This window comes from Lynx rufus, unplaced genomic scaffold (assembly GCF_022079265.1).
Source record: "Lynx rufus isolate CCGP_SWC_20201006 ecotype Redwood Valley unplaced genomic scaffold, mLynRuf1.p SCAF_2, whole genome shotgun sequence".
NCBI lineage: Eukaryota > Metazoa > Chordata > Mammalia > Carnivora > Felidae > Lynx > Lynx rufus.
Genome location: NW_025814834.1, coordinates 30,499,672 through 30,521,508, shown reverse-complemented (window position 1 = coordinate 30,521,508; position 21,837 = coordinate 30,499,672). Strand labels below are relative to the sequence as shown.

At 39.6% G+C, this 21,837-nt stretch overlaps 1 protein-coding gene across 4 annotated transcripts in view; it reads left to right on the top strand.

The window, feature by feature from the left end:
• PARD3B (par-3 family cell polarity regulator beta) overlaps positions 1 to 21,837 on the top strand; it is a 1,011,734-nt gene that overhangs the window by 893,740 nt on the left and 96,157 nt on the right. For all 4 annotated transcript variants that reach the window (XM_047084837.1, XM_047084838.1, XM_047084839.1 and 1 more), the window contains one exon: positions 11,992 to 12,124. In XM_047084837.1, coding sequence (XP_046940793.1) covers positions 11,992 to 12,124 — 133 coding nt within the window. The remainder of the gene's footprint in view (positions 1 to 11,991; positions 12,125 to 21,837) is intronic.

Genomic DNA, 21,837 nt, shown 5'->3' with positions numbered 1-21,837 from the left:
GTGGAGAGGCTACTGAAAGCTGGGGGAAGGCATGTTTTTTATTCATTTTCACTGTGGGTTATTTATAGAGTCCAATTGTCAGCGGCGTAGTGCCTAATTTCCCCTCTTCTTTGATAGTCGACGACTCATTCACTTTTCAGATCAAGAAGACAGCTACAAATTGCCCCATGGCACATACTCAGGCACTACCATTACCTCGCCTGAATGGAGCAACGGCTATTTATTAATTAAGATTCTGTGACTACTTTCCCTTAAAGTGCCAGTGAAAATAAAAGTCTTTGTCAACCCATAATGGGTTGGTTTCATTGGCTTTGTTTTGTTTTTTTAACTTTTTGCCCTCCGATTTGGCAGCCAGTGCCCTGTTCCTAATGGGAAATTTATCACTGTATTAACAATGCGTCATGCTTCATCACCAGTTAATGTTACTGGTTAAACAAGAGCTCTGGTTTTAGAATGTTCAGTTTTCAAGTTGAAAGAAAGGCGCAATGTCCCGTTGCCTTGAACTAAATTGGCCCTCCAGGCACAGTATCCAACAATTAGGGAAGTAGAAATGGAAGAGGACTTTTGTCAGTGATTTGGTCAACCAGGTAGCTTGAACTCTATACACACCCTAGAAATGATTGAAGGTGAGGGTAAGAAAGCCCCACAGAGGTCCACTGGTTCCTTTCATAGTTATGACATGTGGGAGTCAGAGAAAGTAAGGTTGTCCCAGGATTATCCTGATGGAAAGAATAATTCTGATGATGACACCGACCCTATTTGAAATCCTCCAGTGATTCCATATCAGTGTCCCTTCTGGAAAGATTGACACGTGGAGCTATTCAAGTCCTACCGGCTCCATTTCCCAGAATTTCTCCACCCACTTTCACACGTGTACCGTGCCTGACCATGTGCCCCATCATGCTGCCATCCTTTGACAGGGGATGTGCCTTCCACTGGCACACCCAGCCACCCTCTCCTTACCCTTGATCTTCTTTTTTCCTTTTCTCTGGCCTCTGCAAACAGACCTAATCACCTCTCCTCTGGGCTACTGCAGGACTTCATTATGCCTCATGATACTTCCACGGAATAATTGCCACATTGGGCTGTAATTATTTACTTATGTCTCCATCTCCCCCCACAAGGCTGTGAAATATCTCTAGGATCAAGTCTGGGTCTTAATCACCATTACTGCACCAGGGCCAGGGGCATAGCAGTATTTAAGAATAAATAAATGTAAGTTTGAATAAATGTACACATCTGAAAACATTCAGAGGGTTTTTAGAAAACTTATAAAAATAATTGATGATCTAAGTTTGATACCAATTTGTTACTTTCTATTCCACTTGGAAAAGAAAGTTACCATGCTCCTAAGAAGGATCTTTAAGAATCTGAACATCTTTTAAAAACAACTGAAACCGACAGTGGGAGATGATAACGTAAACTGTCTCTATCCCATAAATCCCTCATGTCAGAAGGTCAACATGAGGTTACAAGGTTACCAGAGCTCACTTTACACCCAGGTAAATGAGAGCTCCGGAACATTCTTGGGTTTGACACCCTTTGGGACCTAAGTAGCTGTTAACTTTTTATGTGGCTCTTTGAAGCTGCGAATCTATTTGAATTGGGTAATTATCATAACTCTATTTAAAATTGCAGAAGAGTTCAGCATTTGTGCATATAGGTATAAAAGGAATGAATGGAATTAAGCTAATATCAAAACACGTTCTAAATAAGTTCCTGGACTTAATTGATTTTATGCTAATCATATCAGAATACTGCATATCAAATTCTGTGTTTATCAACTAGTATGACTTAGCCCCATGTATGTGATAATTAAGATCTGCCCCACAGTCACATACCTATGTGACTCACGCATTCCTGTTGGATGTTTAGACAGTTTATTATATATCCCTTTAATGGGTACGAAAGTAAGGTCTAGCTTCCATATCACATGTACTTAGAAGGTTTTGTCTCCTAACATTTAGTGTTTAGCTCCTTAATCACAGTCTTTCACTTTTTTTAATCAGAACACTTGTTTTTTTTTTCTTTTTTAATATTCTTTTCTCTTTGTTACTTTAGTTATTTTCCCAACCTTTGCTATTGGAAGGGGGGAAAAAGTCTTGTTATGTGAGTAAATAATTGCTATTTTTATCTACTGACATTTGGTTACCACAGCAGCATACAATAGCCTATCTTGACTGATAACTATCCTCTAAAACAAAAACAAAACAAAAACAAATGACCCACCATCCATACACTAAATCACTTACAATCTCTAAATTCTGTAATCGATTAGGCCTTATTTCCTTATTGTCTGAAAGGAAAGGTCTAGCTGTCCAGCTGTCAGGAATCAGTGGCCTTTGATGGCATTCCATGATCCCCTGGGAGAAGACAGACCTTCTACGTTGCTTCCTCTGAGGAGGAAGGAATTTCATGGGGGCCTAGGGAATTCCCAAGGTTTTATGGCCTGCAGCCCACAAAGGCTTATTTTTCCCAGAATTGACCCTCAAAGTTTAATCCACATCTAAATGTCAATATATTCCTAAAACTCGGGCTGTGTTGGATTTAAGCCTAAAATACAATAATTTTATCTTGCAAGTCCGGCAATTGTTGGTGAGAATTTCTTTGAGGAGGGGTGTGTGTGTGTGTGTGTGTAGTATCATTAATTTGTTCAAGTACTATATAAGCAACAAAAGTTTATTTCTCTTTAAGTCGCTTTTGTTCAACTCAAGAAGGTGAATAACAGTTAAAATAATACAAGTTGTATAGGTTTCTTCCATTTACTTTTTTATCAATGCTTTGCTAAAAATTTCTTTTGGACTATAAAATTGTTCAAGAAAACTTGGAACGTTTAATGTGGAATCATGTCTCAAGGTTAGTTTCTAGAAACAAAAGTTATGCATAGTCAGAATTAACCTTGGAAAACACTTTCGGAGAGTACTGGATTGGACCCTACCTGTAATCTTTCACCATACCCATCCAACAGAGTTTCTTTTAGCACTGTATCAGATAGCTATTCCTCTGGTTGGACACCAGCTGAAGTGGTTGGCTTGCACATAAGGAGCCGTGCTGTATAAGTAATGCATATCTTAAAATATTGGAATCATCTAAGGGCACCTGAGTGGCTCAGTCAGTTAACGACCAACTTCATGATTTTACAGTTCATGGGTCTGAGCCGTGCATCAGGTTCTGTGCTGACAGCTCAGAGCCTGCAGCCTGCTTCGGATTCTCTGTCTCCCTCTCTCTCTGCCCCTCTCCCACTCGCACTCTGTCTCTCTGTCTCTGTCTCTCTCTCTCAAAAATAAATAAACATTAAAAACAATTTTTTGAATACTGGAATCATCTTCAGCACAATGTAAAGCATACGTTATGAGAGACACTTAGGAGCAGACACCAGCTGAGGGATATCAACCCAGCTCATGTCCAGGACCACCTGTTTATTACATGGAATGGCCAATGGGAAAACTATCACTATTTAAATTGCTATTTTCCCCAGGCTCTCATTTCTGTCTAAGCTTAATAATTTGGTGCGTCACTTAAATACAGTTAAATGGTACAATATCACTATAACTCAGCCATTTAAGATGAGCTGTAACTATATGAATTATGGTGCAGAGCATGGTTTATTTATCATCTTTAACAGAAGACACGGTGGATTCACAGTTCCAGATTGGTCCAAATCTATTTTTCTTTGCATCTATGCATGCTCGTTTTGCAAAGATGTAGAGTAGAAATGAAAGGCTACTTTTTCTGCCTTCCAGTTTGAACTTTTCAACTATATTTTAAAATCTTTCTCAAGAAATGAAAATTACCATATGAAACACTTGATAGATTCTTTCTGTGACCCCCACATATTTTATATTGTTAATAAAATTGGGAAAATTTTTCAAGACAATGTGTATCACATGCTTATACATAACTTTGAGTGTATCTAAACCACGTAAGGCTCAAAAACACTGCCCTATGTCAGAGGAGATATATTAGAATACTATTCAAAATATGAATAACTCAAATGGATATTTTATGACTAATGTCAAAACTGGCTTCTGAAATTTGAACATAGCCAGAAGGTCATTGTACAGTATCAGAATAATGCAATTATGTGTTACAGGCTTATAATGGCGAGTTGAGGCTGTGAATAATAACTTGTGTGTTGTTGAATTGTGAATAACCGTATCGCTCCTAAGAAATTTCCACTTTGGCTAGAAATGGCCATAGAGAAGCAGAATGTTCTGATTAGAGCAGGGCCTCGCATTGTCTCAAGTGATAAAGAGCAAAGGTAGAGCAATGCCTTTTATCAGTAAAGGAGATGACATTGATCTGGTGAGATTCTTAGTCACAACAATCAATCACAGGGGAGAAAGTTGTCCTTCATGCATCAATGAGATTACTTTCAACAGTAAATGGTAGCTGTGGTTCATGGTGTGAGTGGAAATGCTTACCATTATGCAATCAAAAGTGCCAAGGGAAGGGGGCCTTTATTTCCACTAAGGTTTGATTCATTGGGGTCAAGGTCCAGTCCAGGGTTAAGATTTCGCGGACAAATCTTCACGACATAGGAGTCAGAGGGTCAGTTCACCAAACTAGGGATAGAAATACTAAGACGAGGATCTTAAAGAGAGCAGATGCTGAAAACAGAAAACATGTGGAGAAAGACAAAAGGTCAGACTCGGGTTGCCATGGCAAAATCAGGAGCCCAGGTAGGCCAAGTCACATTGTCAGATTGTTGCATCTAGGTCAAAATGCCACGGGCGGCATCGGATAGCTGGGGCAAGGACCACGTTCAAGATTACAGACTGAGCTAATACATCGTTGTGCTTTGTGGTTTTGTCTTCTTCTTTATGACCTTACTTGCTTATCAACCTCTCTGGACCAGTTTGTCAGCCTCCCCACAGGATCCTGACATAAGGAGTGATTTTTTAGAGCCCTTAGAAATGTATATAAATACATGGTTTCCAAAGTTATGTACTAGTGGGGCGCCTGGGTGGCTTGGTCGGTTAAGCGTCTGACTTCGGCTCAGGTCATGATCTCACGGTCCGTGAGTTCGAGCCCCGCGTCGGGCTCTGGGCTGATGGCTCAGAGCCTGGAGCCTGTTTCCGATTCTGTGTCTCCCTCTCTCTCTGACCCTCCCCCGTTCATGCTCTGTCTCTCTCTGTCTCAAAAATAAATAAACGTTAAAAAAAAAAAAATTTCAAAGTTATGTACTAGTATAGAGCACTGTTTTTTGTTTGCAGATTCTGCCACCAGTTTTCTATATGACATTAAATATTCTCTCAAAATGTCCAAGCATTGGTTCTTTACCTATTAAGTAATATGTCAGATAATTGACAAAAGTAGGCCTCGGGGCACTTGGGTGGCTCAGTCTGTTAAGCGTCCGACTCTGGATTTTGGTTCAGGTCATGATCTCACATTTCATGAGTTCGAGCCCCACATTGGGTTCTTCAGTGATGGCGTGGAGGCTGCTTGGATTCTCTCCTTCTCTTTGCCTCTCCCTAGCTTGTGCTCCCTCTCTCTCTCTCAAAATAAATAATCTTAAAAAATTTTTTTTCTAAGAATCCATGTTTAAAAAAAAAAAGCAGGCCACAAAATAAAGGGGGATTCTAGATGTGAAAATTGTATTTTGTCTGTTAATATTATTTGCTCTTTCTCTAAACTCATAACTCTTAATACAGTAATTTTTAGGCAGTTGTAGTAAACAAAGGGCTCTTAATTGAGAGTAATTGTTTAATCAACAAGATAACTTAAATCTGATATAAATTAAATGTGTGTATGAGGAAAGGCATATTCTTGTTATTTAGGGCAATTTTTCTTGCAAAAGTAATTGCAAATCAGGGCCACCTTCATACACAGTGATGGCAAATTTGAAAGAAGTTAGAAGAATTCGTAAAAGTTGTGCATGAGTAGTCAGATGGGTCCCCAAATTTCACTGGACTAAACTTAAAAAACTTACTTGTCAATGTATCTTTGTAAAAAGAGATATTCTTTATAAGAAATTGGGAGCAGGGGGAAGACAGGGACTAAAACTGGATAATTTTCAGAACTATTCAGGACTAAAATATCACTTGAAGAGTGCTACGGAATTAATCCCCGTTAAAAGCCACTATTTATTATTAAATCTCCTTTAGTATATTTGGGCTCACTATATAAGAGTGTTTTCACTGTGGAATGTTAAATCTGTAGAGTATTAGTACAAGTGCTGTTGGGCTATAGTTTCCATAAATCTTCAAAATGCTTTTGAATTAATGATCATGAGGGCATTTATGAGAATCTCTCAAATTTTTCATTATATTTATGTTTTATTTGTTTATTATATTTATATTTTTATTATATTTATATCATCAAGAGTGTGAATGCCACAGAATCTCAGGTACTTTTGGGGTTCTGTTCACACTTTGAAAAAACTATGTGTATACACTATTTTCTATGACAGAACTGTGGTACCACTAAATTTGAAATTGAAAGCTATGATTATCTTTAGGTCCTTAAATGCAAAAAGACTAAACAAGCAATCTTTCCCATAGGGGGAGAAACAGGAAGAGAATAGCATCTTGGCATTCTTAAAGGGTGCAAAAGTGTTTTCCTTTGCTCCATATCTTTAAGATGCTAATCCTTTTTGATAAAACTTTTTAAATCACACCCTTTTGTAAATATAGAAAGAATAACACTATATTTATATAATTAAAATATTTATGGTAAGCATCAAAATAATATTTTTATAGCAATTCATAAAATATTAAGGAATCTGTCAAATCCCAAACTCAAAAACACTCCCTAGTCTACCGACTACTGTTGACATGCATTCATCTAATTTAAATGGTTTTATTCAGTGAGTTTGTAGGATTATCACATTAGGTAGGAATATTCCTGTTAAGGTTCCATTCTATAAAGACTGTTTCTTAATCACGTGGCCAGTTCTGGACCCCAGGCTGGTACCTTCAAATGAGGGCTGTACTCACCATAGTCAAACACTTCTTATTTAAAGTGGAAAACCACATGTCTCGAGGCTATCTGAAAATGACGCAGCTCTTTGGAATTCGTTATATACAGTTTCCTCGTAGGGTGCATGTAGTTACATGCATGCAAACTCAGGCACACACACAAAGTCATTGTGGGTTAATTCACAAGTCCAGCAATGGTTCATTGCTAGCAATCAGTTCCCTCTCATGTAGCCAGTGGTGAATTGTACCAGGAGCAACGCTGGATGCCTCTCAGTCCTGGTCTTGGTCCAGAGTTTCTCTTTCATGTGGGATCTCCATCTTCTGTTGATTCCCCTTTTCACCCCATTCATTTTTATACCACTTTCCCACAAAAGCTTGACTAGAGATGTAATACTAATTACACAGAAATCCAGCATCATTCTTTAACGAATACAGACTTCATTGCATGTATATCTATTGCTTTAGCTACTTCGATTTCTATTTTTATTGCAAAGATCTGTGCAAATAAAAGAATATCAAAAGGTATGGCTATAAATGTGCTCTGCTAAATTCCCTGTGCCTTGAAATGCCTGTGAACTTGTGCTACAAAATGCCTGCTGCATTTTAATGCCTTTCTTGCAGAGCAACATGATATGGTAGGAATCACACTGGTCCTGAAGTCACACAACTGCTGGTCTCCCATCCACCAAGTATGCTACATAACTGCTTTGAGCCTCGGTACAGGCATCTGTGAAATGTCACTGACTATGTCATCCTTACAAATTTGACTGAGGATTAAAGGAGATGATGTATGTAAAGCATAAATATTATACTTAGGGCATCATAGAAGCTTAATACATGTTAGTTTCTTTTCTCCAGCCTGCAGCACTAATGGGAGGAGACCATGGCATACACAAATGAACACTCTGCGTAAAATGTACTTCAGCTGAGGTCACCATAAATTAGGAGCGTATGAAGAATAAGAAGAATCAGGGTAGATTTCAAAGGAGCAGATAATGCCTTACTGGGATGTTTATTGCATAAGGAAATATATTACTATAGGTTTACTGCATTTGGGAATATATTACTATAGGTGGCTATGAAGAAAATGACATGGTTTCTGAACTCCTTGACAACTTTAAACTCTGTCCAGCTCTAAAGTGTACTAAAAAGAGCCTGCTTAACTATACATCTGCCTTTAAAGGCATAAGCAGTATAATGTACAAGAAATCACTACAACATAAATCGTGTTTTGCTATGCTGCTTGCATTAATTTTACATAAAATGTCAGCACATTGAAAGTGCAGGAGCAGCACTGATTATCTACATATGAATACAGGTGGAATAGGGACTTTTTCGGTGAGCGTGGCCAACCTTTACTTCATCCAGGGAACAAATAATATAGAAAGGCTAATCTTCTAAGTAGGAACTTGGAGGTGGGGTTATTGATACTCTGGCTGCTTTTATACAGTTGCAAGACTATTGGTGTGATATCATAATCTAATGAAACTTCTGAAGCTATTATGCAAAAGGTTCCTCAGCATCAAAAGATGCTTCAGAATCTCTTGGTAGATTGGTAGTGGCTTTCTGAAGTTCTGAGTTGAGAAGAATTCTAAGGCCATGTCTAGGTTCGTCAGGAAGGAAAGCTGTAATTGATTGCCTAGGTCCTTAGGTCCACTCTGGGCAGGAAGTGGAAGGAGTAAAAGCCTGTATCAGTGTATTTGTTATGTAAGTGGTGCATATTTTATAGCTATTATAATTATTGCTGCTATTATGACAAAGGTGTTTTTATATTCCTCTTCGAATTTCTACATCTTCAACACAAAATGGCATCATTTAACTGCTTTCGTCACAATAGCTGTGCCTGTCATTTTTATTGACTTGATGGTAAATGTGTACTATCTGTGGAAAAGAGCTGAAAAATGAAATCAGAATTTGATCTTCCTCATTTTATTATATTAAATGCTTAATAAAATTAAGGGGAAAAGTCTGATACAGCTACTTAGGGCAGGATGAGGGTTGAAGAAAAAAAAAGAGGGAGAGAGAGAGAGAGAGAGAGAGAGAGAAAGGTGAGATGCAGTCCCGGGTTATTATGAAAGGTTTGCACCACTTCCTTTAAAATATTCACACAAGGGAGAAGATACAGTGTGTTCTGCACTTATATGGTCCATGACTTTCTAGACTTTTTCCCTGTTTTTTCTCTGAAGCCAGATTTCTTTTCTGGGTAAATAGTCATGTTCCTGTCAGCCACAGGGGATTTTCTGAATCCTAAACAGCTGATTTTGTATTCCTGCCCCATTCCCTTTATTTGAGGACTAAAATCTGATCAAACCCATATTTTTTTTATTTTTAAATTTATGTATTTATAGACATATGGGAGAAGAGTTTATAGTCTGAGTATGATTTTTTTTCCATCACAAATGTAGGAAAATTGGGGGGAGTTTTAAAACAGGGTCTTATCAATTTTTCCCCCCTTATTACTGATGACTTCATCCTGCTTGAATTCAGCGCTTCAATTTCTTTGGGTAAACTAATAGATTATGTATGCAATGTTTTCACCGTGTTGATTGAACTCATCTGGTGAGTTAGAGCATGGCTCACACATTCACATCATTGGCAGAAGCCTGTGCAGTGCATGCGGGCACGGGAGTCAGCTCACAGTACTCAAGAGGAGGGGAAACTGGTCCACATAGAGCTAGCCCACCTTGCCTGCCTTCTCGCTGTTCGGAAAAGCATATCAGACGTTCCTTTGTATTATTGTTGTTATTGTCTTTTTCAAATGTTCAGAACCTTTTTTAAGTTTTTTTTTTTTTTTTTGAGTTGACACACGTTACTTTGGTTTCAGGTGTGCACCATAGTGATCCAACGGTTCTTTTATGTTCTGCTGTGCTCCCCACAGGGGTGGCGACCATCTGTCACCACACAACATGGTTCTGGTACTCTTGACCCTATTCCCGATGCTGCACCTTTCGTCCCCATGACTTACTCATTCCAGAACCGGATGCCTGTACCTCCCTCTCCCCTTCACCCATGTTGCTCTTCTGTTTCCTCCCTCCACCTCTGGCCACCACCAGCATGTTCTCTGTATTTACGAGTCTCATTTGTGCATTTTTGTTTAGAAACCTTCTACTTTAAAAAAAAAAAAGCATAGTGGAGAAACGGAACTATCTGGAGAGTTTTTAAATGCAGATTGGAGAAAAATAAAGATACGTGATACCCAAGGGTTTGTCTTTTCTTAATAAAAAGCCTTGGCTACCAGGTGTCTATAGAGTGATGTAGGAAGCCCAGAACCCCATGTGAACTTTGTAGGGATATTGTGAGATGCCACCGATTCGCTGTGAATCCAGTTTGGGAAGAATGCTTTTCTGCCACAAGATGTCCACTCACCCTTTTCTTTTTATGGTTTACAAGTATCATTTCAAAACAATTTTTTAACAGAACAGTAGATGACTTCTGTTGCTTTCAGACATCTCCTTTAACGAGATGTCTCATTTAAACTTAAATCTCCACTGTAATATGCGGGGATCTTCTCGCAGGCACAGCTCTTCACGGTGGGTCTCTTCCTCCCTTTCACCACCTCGCCTGTTCCCCTTCCCTGCCCCCTCCCACGTACTCTGTATACTAGAGGGGTGATCCTCAGACCCATCAAACACAAGTGTCCTTATGGCGAACGCGTTGCTATGAATTGAGTGAAAGAACCAAAATTTGCAAGTGATATACCTCTGTCATTTATTAAATTCAAAATGTCCCTAAAGTCACCAGTACTCATTTGTATTCTAACTCATTTCCTGAAGGAGAAGGGGAGAGGAGTGTGTTTTGCCCACGGTGTATGTGAGCCAGGGCAAAAGAAGTTGAGGACCACTGCTGGCCCAGACTGACTTCTTTGCACGCCCCCAAAGCAAGATGCTTCCTCATTTCTGTCCTTTGCGCTTCCCTTCCCTCCACATGCAGTTTCCCCACGTCACTTGTGTAGCTGTTGAGCACCTATGTGTCCTTCAAGACTCAGCTAAGGTGTCGCCTCCTCTGTGGAGCTTTCCGTAGGCTTCTTCCATGGCCCTGCCCTCCCCCAATCAGCTTACGCAGCCTTTGTCACTACAGTCCCTTTTGGGACCGCTATTGTAGCACCTGGCTTGTAGTCTTCTGTATCCTTTTCAGTCCCCTGCCTCCCAGACCATGTGCTTTTTGCAGACAACGGCTATGAACTGTTTGTTTTCATGTCCCCCCTGGATCTTAACGTAGGGTCTGGCACAGTAGGACACTCAGTTATGCCTCAGACGAACCAGAGAAGTTGAACAATTGTTGAAATCTGCCTACCGTTCCCCTCTTGCTTCCCAGCCCTGAAATGTATCACATGATTTTGTTCTGTTGAAATGATCATGACAAATCCGAGTTAAAAGGGAGCTACTGGCTGAACAGTTTGGGATTGCATGGATGAGAACTGGAGAAATGGAAATTCCTAAGAGAAGAAAGTGACTGAAGTGGGGAAGGGAATCGTGGACAAGTAATGAAGAAGGCACAGTCTACTGTCACCCGTTTTTTTTTTATTTTTCTTTTTACGTCTTGATATGGCTTCTCCCTTCTCTGCTTTCCCTATGTCCTGTGTGCCCATATACTGACACGGATCCTACCCCCCACGCCAAAAACTCATCAGTGTCATTGAAATGAAGACCAGCACATGCCAACTCTGTGTCACATCCAATATTCGGGTCAAACAACTGGCCTCAGATTGGCAACTTCTTATTTGAGAAAATGAAATACCTACTTTAAAATTAACCAAACTCTGTGGATATGATTATAAGAAGAAAGTGATGGCTCTTTTAATTGCTCTTAAGGTCAGGACCTTATCTTACCGTTTCACTCAAAAGGCATTTATTCATCCCAAGTCAGATGTTTTGACCCTTAGAGCTAAATGTATTTACATAAAGACCATTTTTGTTCACTTTTATTACTGATTTTACAGTTTTCCTAGCATATTTGAATTACATTATTGAATCTTCTAAATTTGGATGCTAGCTCCTTTACCAAGATCAAAAAGTGAGTGTCCAGGATGATGCACACCGGGTGACCGTGTTTGTTTGATTATGTCCTCTAGTGGCCGTCCTCCAAGCGGAAGCACTGATCGAATCCAGAAGTTGCGGAAAGAGTATTATCAGGCACGGAGGGAAGGTTTCACCTTATATGAGGATGACGAGGGAAGAGCAAGGCTAGATTATGACTTTCACTGGGTAAGCCCATGCATGCCTGATTCCAATCATTGAATTCATCTTTACTGAGATCATTGCGAGCAGAACACGGCTAAGAATGTTCTATCCATATCAACTTATATTTAGGTTACTTGAGTTTCACAGATATGAACATTACCCAAACCACAGCCATCTTGTCCCACAGAAGTTGTTTACATAAATCAAACCACACTAATGCATAGTAGTTTATTTTAATTGCTTTCATATTTACTCTCTGTTGGACTTGTATACCAATGTGTTAGGGTGGAGCAGATGGTCGATATTTTAAAGAAGACAAGGAATCTTTGTCATCATCTACTGAGCCTTAATCTTTGCCTTCCATCTCTTGGGTTTCAGACATCTGGGCAAGCATTAACAGACCATGCACCATAAGCCATCTTTCCTTTGGAAAAGGTTATTAGACATAAATTTCAGAATGGTTCTCTTCAGAGATATCTGTTGTTTGTATGTTGCATCGGAACAATTCATTTTGCTGCTCGCTAAGATACTTTTATTTTGAGATGAGAACAGTCTTAGTATTAGAGGGTTCCCTTTGCCAAATCCCTCAACATTTACAGACTGAAAAGCATATTGTGTCCTCTAAAGAGAGATTCTGTGGGTTTTTCCAGGATAGCACGATTCATTCTCTTGTCTTTTTCAAGAAGTTAAGTCCACACTGACAAAATACACTTAACTTTTGAATATCCACAAAAATACCAGAGGAGAGTACTTAGAGGTGGATTAAAGTACATGTCACATACTCAGAATAGTGCCTGCCACTGAGCTGGGGTTCAATAAATCTTGGCTCTCGTTACCAGTGTTATTGGGGCAGAGCTGTACGTGGTAATAGTGATGTCCTTGCGTGATGTCAGCTCTCACTCACCCTATTTGATGGTTACTGCCTTCTACTACGGTTTTTAGTGCTGTTTTGAGAGCCACATAAAGAACTCTCTTATCCCTGGTGGCCACTAAAGACACCAGCTCTTTTGAAGGACAAATCTATTAAAGGAAAGTTTCCTTTCCTGATTTGTACACTCATACTTATGCTCACCAGGTCGGGGTTGGGAGAGTAGAGTCCAGAAACCAAGCTGATTCCCTCTATCTTTCACTCTGGTGCCGTGGCATCCCAGGCGTAGCACCTAGCACTTTTACACTAGCGTTTGAAAGTCAACGGCAGCACCCACCACTGTTGTGCAGAGCAACTGAAACTCCTCGGCCCAGTAGTTTCTTCCTTGTATGATAGGCTTTAAAAACACTAATCAGAAATGCAAATTAAGGATTGGCAGTCTCCTACCAAATGGCTTTGGCCTCTTCCAGAGATAGGCACTTTGTAACTATAGATCAAAACAAATAGCTTTTTATTGGTTTTATTACAGATGTTAGGATTAAACAGAATGGCATTTACAGTGATGGGGCCACTGGTCACCCAGACTGTCACTAACAGAAGCGAAAGATTTCCACAGAAGGACAATTTAAATAATAATTCATTTCAAACTTAACTGAGATAAACATATTAACTTTGATGACGGACCGTATGCATAAGGTTCTGCTCCCGTGATGAAACAAATAAGCAATCAAATAAGAGAAGTCATTCTCACCATAAGCAGAACAGAACACCATGTCCAGGGCATCGAAAAGTTCTCCATCTCAACACCACTGTGAATTCCTATGAGCAAAATGAGGCAAGTAATTTTAGACCAAGAAGTCCTGGTTGTTTTGACCTTACTTTATAGGATCGCCTTATGTCAAGCTGAAAGGCTGAAGATACTTAACCTTCATGAGACCTGGAGTTTCCCCTGACCTTTACCAATTGTGAAATGGATAACCATCCACCCAGGTCCTCTCTATCTTAATGATTCAATTTTTATTCCAAGCAATGTGGAATTAGACAATCTAGTGAATAAAGAAGTATCTCTATTTTAATTTGTGTTTCCCATGCTCAAGTGTATTGAGCTTTGCCAAAAGCGACTGACTTTACGTTTCCCACACAAGTGGGGACTAAGGCTTCCCAAAGGGATGCTTGTGAAATGCACTCTCATAAAAGACTAGTGCTCTTTGGGATCGCCTGAGATATTCCAAACCAGGGATTCAAATCTCAGCAACCTTCCCTTCCATCCCCCCCAAGCCAAGGAAAAACACTGGTATCTTTTGTCCAGCGCAGGCCAGAGAAATTACACCGTTGTCTTCCTACTTTTGGGTAGATCTAGGAAAGCAAGTTTAGAAAGTTAACATTTCATTCCTGCCAGTCAACCAGACCCAACAAGGCAGCTTTTATTCAGGCTGTGGTTCCTAATCAGTCTGGTCTTTATCGTCAAGGACAGTGCTTGTTAAAATTAGATCATCAGCCCCTGAAAGAGAAGGGTGAGGCCCAAGAGAGGGCTCCCGGGTGCTTCTCCATGTGGTCATCAAGATTTCCGACCCACAATTCTAGAAATAGGACATTGGCAGGGCGCCTGGGTGGCTCAGTAGGTTAAATGGTCCGACTTCGGCTCAGGTCATGATCTTGCAGTTCGTGAGTTCAAGCCCCGCGTTGGGTTCTGTACTGATAGCTTGGAGCCTGCTTTGGATTCTGTGTGTGTGTCTCTCTCTCTGCCCCTCCTCAACTCATGCTCTGTCTCTCTCTAAAAAAATAAATAAACATTAAAAAAAATTTTTTTAAATAAGACATTGATTCCAATCACTGCAGTAAGGAAAGTAGTTCACCTTCTCTAACAAAATCATTACATGGACCAGCATCATCAAAAACCACTTTCACGGACTCAGAACTTCCCGGGCCAGCTACCTCAGATTTAGAAGCCTGATAAATATCCCCCGGATCCACACAATACTGGAAAGCTTCTAAACTATTGAGAAGGGAATTACCTAAGAACTAAATAGACCAGAAAGAATAAATAAAGTTCCCTAAAATAAAATACAGAAAAAATAAATTAAGTTGCCTAAGAACTTACTAGACCAGAAAGAATAAAAGTATGTGCCCAAAAGTCTTGAAAGCCAAATTGGTAAAGCAATCACCGGAAAGGTTATTAGGATCTTTGAATTTTTTTTTTAATATATTGTTGTTAGCGGTACTCATAATTCTACCTCAAACTTTCTGATTTTCCCAGGCCATCCTATAGGTAGTTCTATGTCCAGTGGCTTGGAGCTGAAGGCTTTCCCCACTGCTCTCTTGAGTTCTCACTTGCTCCCATAGCATTTGCATCTGACTCTCTTTTCTCTCTGTCTCTTGTCCAATTTTAACAAATATTTGCTCTGTCTTAATAGAGGCCAGGTGCCAGTCCCAGAATATATCATCTCTACCTTGGAAGAACTTACAGTCTAGCCAGGAATACAGACATCTAAGGCCAAACCAAAAAAAAAAAAAAAAAAAGGCCAATAATATATGTGAGAAATTCTGTAGTATGGAGAGGGATTCGCTTCGAAATGAGCTCAGTGATAGCAGTTAATTCTGCTGGAGGCCGGGTGTGCAGCCCAGGGTGCTGGGAATTCTAGAGAGACCACTTAGGAGTCGCCTCGGTGGACGTATTTGGTCCTTTTTGTCTCAAATATGGTGGTTTTCTTTTTCCCAAAGGAGATCCTGATTTATTCACTTCATTTGTGTTAAAAGAAATGAACACACACAGATTGCAAGGTTTGTAAATACGGACATGAGACCTTACAAATCTTTTCAACCAGTCTGTTCTGTAGCTGTTTTCTCATGTAGACTCTGAAAAGCTGTAAAGAACAAGTTGAGAGAATTTCAATGACTGGAAGTGAAATGGCCTGGCAAGTTTTTATAGGCCCAATTAAGTAAGATATGCTAGCTGTGACATGTTCATATTTGCCAAAAGAAAACATAATACCTGTTATCTCCTGGTATTTTATTTTCTGTAAAACTTGTTAAGACAATCACAGTCCTCTGGCCATAAGCTGGGGTATTTTTTATTAGCAGATAAAGATTATCTGCTTATTTAATGGCAGCATGAATATCCTGTAAGTAATTTCAGAAATGGGATGGCTCCAGAGTTTTCTAAAAAATATTAGTACCTTTATTATTGTCTTTTTTTTCAAGAGCTGCATGGCATGGCAAATACTATACACGTCCTCCTCTTTTTAACTCTCTGGCTAAAATAAGAAGAATTTTTATCTAAGAAAGGGGTTTGTAAACATCTAGATGGGAGGAGGTACTATAGTTTCCACTGTCATAAAGTAGATGGTACTGTATGTATCTTTTTGGCAAAGGGGATTGGTTCAGGTGATGGTTGGGTGAACAAAGGAAAACACTCTGGAAGATCTGTGCACCCTATCATGAGGATGGTCTAGGAGCGAACTTGAACAAACATGGTTGGCAGCTGTGTAGACGAGAAAGATACATCCGATGAATTCTGCAGTCAGAGGAAAGGGAGAGCAAGATGCTGGGATCCTGCTAGCCATCTTAGGAAAGGGATTTAAGATGGAATGTGTAATAGCCATGAAGTGTAAAAACTATCAGAAGGTTATTTTCTAAATATTTGGGATAAAAGAAATGAGGTCCTGCTGCCAATGGTCCAAAACCAGAATTGAGTTGTCTGCATTTTCCATCTCTGCACCTTAACGGCATCCGAAAAAAAGCTAAGGACACCAGTGAAAATTTCTGGATTAGTCAATGGCATTTAAGTCACAAAGAACAGGAATCTAATTTAAACTGGCCTAAGCAAAAAGGGAAGTTTTGTTGGCTTATATAACTTTAAATTCCATGGGTGTATCTGACCTCAGGCAAAGCTGGATCCGGTTCCATTGTTATTCTCTCTGTAGGCAGGATTCTTAGGGAGCTCCCTAAGAGCTCCAACCCAACAACTTTATAAAAGAAGATTGTCTCAGGGCACTTGGGTGGCTCAATTGGTTAAGCGTCTGACTTCGGCTCAGGTCATGATTTCACAGTTCATGAGTTCAAGCCCCACATCTCAGGTCATGATTTCACAGCTCATGAGTTCAAGCCCCACATCGGGCTCTGCGCTGACATCTCAGAGCCCGGAGCCTGCTTCGGATTCTGCGCTTCCGTCTCTCTCTTTCCCTCTGCCCGTCCCCTGCTTGTGCATGCTCTCTCTCTCTCTCTCAAAAATAAATAAATAAATAAATTTTAAAAAATAAATAAAGAAGATTGTCTCACCCCCAGTACATCTAGGAATGGCTTATTAACTCAGCCAGGGTCACATACCCACTTCTGAACTCCCCTGGCCAGAAAGATGCATTACTTTTACTGGCCGGAACTAGGTCACGAAGTCCGCCCTGGAACCAGAAAGTAGGATCAGGCCAACGCAGATCCCATGAATGAGTCTAGATGAAGAGGTAGTCCCCAGAGGAAAATCAACTTACTAATCAACAGAGGAAGGAAAAATGGATGTCAGGCATGATTTGTAGTTGTCTACTCTAATTTCTGGTTTTAATAACAATATAAACTTTATTCATCTTCAATTTTTAAGAAAGAGTACAAAAAGGCCTTTCCCTTCATGTATTTTCCTCTTTATAATTAGAAAGAACAGTTCTATTGTCAGTGTTAAACTTGCTGCCATTACTGGTAAAAGGAGAAACAAGATTTATTTTTGTCTACTGGTCCAGGATCTTTAAGCCATTCCAGGAACCCAGGTAGCTTCACTAAATTATACATGAGAAATTATGCAACCTCTGGCTACTTATTTAGACAGGCAAATGACATTTTGATTCACCCCAGACCTAGGAATTTGCTCTGGTGGCAGGGGAGGGGGATGAGGGGGTGGGGGTGGGGGTGGGGAGTGGTCAGGGAGGCAATAGAATTCTTTGAAAGGACTAAAAGTGGCTCTCTTTCTTTGGGTAGAATTGCCCTACCTATATCCTCAAGGATTGTTGTTTTGTGATAAATATAGTTCTATATACATATATCAAATCATTATTTTGTATACCTAAAACTAACACAATGTTGTATGTCAATTATATTACAGTTTTTAAAGAAAGGATATATTCTGTTTGTAAAAGCTCCAAAAGATAGAATGAGATAAAGAATTAGAGCCATCAAATATATACATCTACTATCATAGTTTAGCGCCTACCATATACCTTCCAGTCTCTTCTCAGTTGATGAGCCCTCATTAGCTCCATAAATAGTTCCTTCCCAATGTGTCCCTCCACCAACACATTAGTGTTTTTCCCAGATTTCTTAAAACAGCTGAACTGAGGAGTGGAAGAGGTACCAAAGCAGAGTGAAGAGGAGCAGAAAACACATCCTGTCTATGAATTGGGTGGATTTTGGAAGGGCATGAGGTTTGATCAACATCAAATGCCAGCTGGAGAGTTGAGACTTGCTCCCTTTGATTTAAGGAAGTAGTGAAAATGTGAGGGAAAAAGACAAAATAAATTGAAGATTTTTTTTCTTTTGGTTGTTAGTTTTAGTTCTTTATATTTCAATGTGGCTTTCATGGGAACGTGTTGGCATATTAGCTATATGGAGATCATATGAATGAATTTCTAGTTTTAAACATAGTGTAAATCATTTTGAAAGAAGGCAATATATTTATAGGCAATTCCCAACATAGAAATACACTGTGTTTCAGAAACCCATTTAGAAATCGGCAATTTGGAACTGGGAATGGTTTTCCCATGGGGGAGAAAACAATGGTTGGTTGTTAGGGTCCCAAACCAGTCTGCAAAAGCCCACTAAAACCCAATACCCTTGTGCTAATCACAGACAATAACCAAAGACCTCAAGAGCAGTGGGCCATCAGGGCCAGGGGGAAGAGAAGGAAATTCCTTTCTTCCTTCTTTTCTGGGTACACCTTTGAGACCTTCTAGCCCCTTCTCATCTACCAGTCTTCAAGTTTCTTGACCAGGTTTCTTGACCCTTAATCACCCTTACCTCCTCATCATGACACCCCACTTTGGACCCACCTTTTCCCCCAGAGTGTTCAGAAGTCCAGAGTTCTCTCTGCCCCATCCCTGTCTTCCCACAAAGCTCCCTTTCTCTCAGGCAGTTCATCTCAGCTATACTTTTCGGGGCTGGGGATGGGGATGCACATAATCTAACCCATAAAAGTTCTTAACATCCCCTAAGAGACTTCTCTTTTTAAAGAAGATATTTGATTAACCCTAATAAAATCCAAAATTAGGCCCTATAGGGCAAGTGTAGAAGGAAGAAATGAGAGAGGAGTTAATGGAATCTACCACTGGGAACTGTCTCTCTATGACATAAAGGGGCAAGGGCCCTTGGCTGATGCCTTGGTGTTACTCCACAGCCTGAGGTTTCTCCAACGCTTCACTTTTATGTATGAGCTGTCTCTAGACTTCCCAGTCTGACTGGCTTCCTGTGGGCATTGACCTGACTCTGAAAGTGGCACCAGTTTGTCCTATAAACTGGTCCTCACCTCCCCCAAAGGAAGTCTTTTGTGTCTTAGTCTGCCCTCTGTGGCTGTGGCCCATGGCCAGTTGCTACAACTAACATGGAGCATGTCCCGATTAAAATTCTGCCCTGAAGACAGCTACTGTAAGCTATGCCTGTCTTCACATCTGGTCACATCTTAGACCTAATAATATAGCATGTATGAGAAGCATTTTAGCATAATGTCTGAGTGCATGGACCCTGAAGTCAGACTGCCTACATTCACATCCAGGATATATCACTTACTAACTTGGTAAATTTGGACATTTCTTTAACCTCTCAGTCTTTTTTAAAACTAGGATAATAGTTCTCCTGGGACTCATATAAATGTTGTGGCAATTAAATGATTATTACATGTAAAGCACTCAGAATATTGTCTGGCATATAGTAAGTGTTCAATAAATGTGAGGATTTTTTTTAAATGGTGCACATACTGGGGTTTTTAGAAATAATATATTCCATTAGGCAAACAACCATCCTACTTTGTCATGATTGGAGCTTAATTAACCCTTTCTGTTATTCCAGAGTCCTGGGACATTACACAACACATAAAGCAGTTAGGAGACCTTCCAGTCATGCACACTCTGGTTGTCACTGAGGTATAGCCGTAGTCCCTTCAGGTGGTGACTCTCTGGCCTGGTTGTAAGAGACTTTGGCAAAGTCCATTGGTCAAAAGGTCAATAACTATTTCCCTCTCTCCCAAACACAAACTTTTTCTTCAAAAGTACACTCCTTTCATCCTTGACCCCGGGGGCGCACCTAATCTCTTTAATGAGCTTATGCTAAAATCAAAGACCCAAGACCAGAAGAAAGAAGTTTCTGCTTTCAGCTCTGCAAAACCCCGAAGCAGAGAAATACCAGGCTCTAGTTAATGACTTAAAATAGGAGGTGGAGGGGAATATAAAGAGAATATGTGCAAATTATGTACTCAGTAAGTTATACTACAACCTGATTAATAACAAATATGAAATCATTTACTCAGTGCTGACTTCAACAGATATGTGTCACTACCTTATATACCTTATATAAATTATTCCAGACAATAAATCCATGAGGTAGGTATTTTTAGTCCTGTTTCACAGTTGAGAAGATTAAGGTTTCAAGACCGCACCACAGTCAACAACCATTAGCAAAGCTGATATTCTAACGTGTGCTAACTCCTAGTAGAAAGAGGAGAGGAGCATCACTGTGGCAGCTGTTTAGATATATTTTTTACATGAGATGTTTGGAAGAAAGGAAAACTCTGAGTATTTGTTTATAAGCCCATACAGACTGTGCCTCTGTTAAACTACTCTTTAATTAGCACTCTTACAGTTTTTTTTTAACTCAATGGTATTGGTATTGTTTCATCAGTTCTCTGTAAAAGTCAAAATGAAATCATTCTTTTTTGCTATAATCAAATAAGTTAGCCTATCTCTGGCTTAAACCCAACCCTAAATACCAAGAAACAGAAAAAGAAAGTTCAAAACCACATTATTTTTCCATAATATGTCAAATAACCCTATGCTATACTTACATTAGAGTGAAAAACAGAACTCTTTCTGCTTCTAATGAACAATTAATTCCAGCTCAGGATGTCGAGTTTAGAATAGGTTAAGTTCCCCCAAACCACAACCGTTTGTGTTGGATCATGGTTAAAACCCAAAATTCCAACTTCTACAATAATCACATTCTTTTCTTCTACTGCAATGGGAGAAATGACCATTTTATGTAATATTGGAAAAACCATAGCAGAAACGCCTATGAATTCCAGATTTCCTAAACTGTTCTCAAAGCTGTTTAAAATCAGTTGCCTATGTTTTATTTTAGCAGAGCTCCAAAATTCTGAAATTAACTTTGGGTACTAAATTTTTTCATTGAAGATGTTTGGAGTGGAAGATATGGAGATACATTTTACTGGCATTCATAACACCTGTATCACTTAACCTTGATGACAATTAAGACCCAACCTGAGCCATGTTTGTGTTCAGATCCTGGAACCCAAAATGGTCCCCTCGGACAGCTTCCTGTGTAATTAGCCAATCAGATCACTGTGGTGGCCATCTTGTTCTTTCAGTTTAAAAAAATTTTCAAACCAGAGTTATTTGCAAGCTTACCATCATTTGGTTCTTATTAAGTAGTAACAAGTATGGTGTTATGGGAGAAAGAAAACTCACAGAAACGCTCCTCTGCAATAGGAAGAACACTTGAATAAAAGAGAACTCTAAAATGATTATAATCACTACAGCAATTCTGAAATGGCCGTTCTCCACAAGAATGACCACTTTTGAATACAATTGTAAGGACACATATCAGAGCCTGTGACTTTACAGTTCTGTGAAATTCATTTGTTTCTCTGTGTTTACTGCTGAGG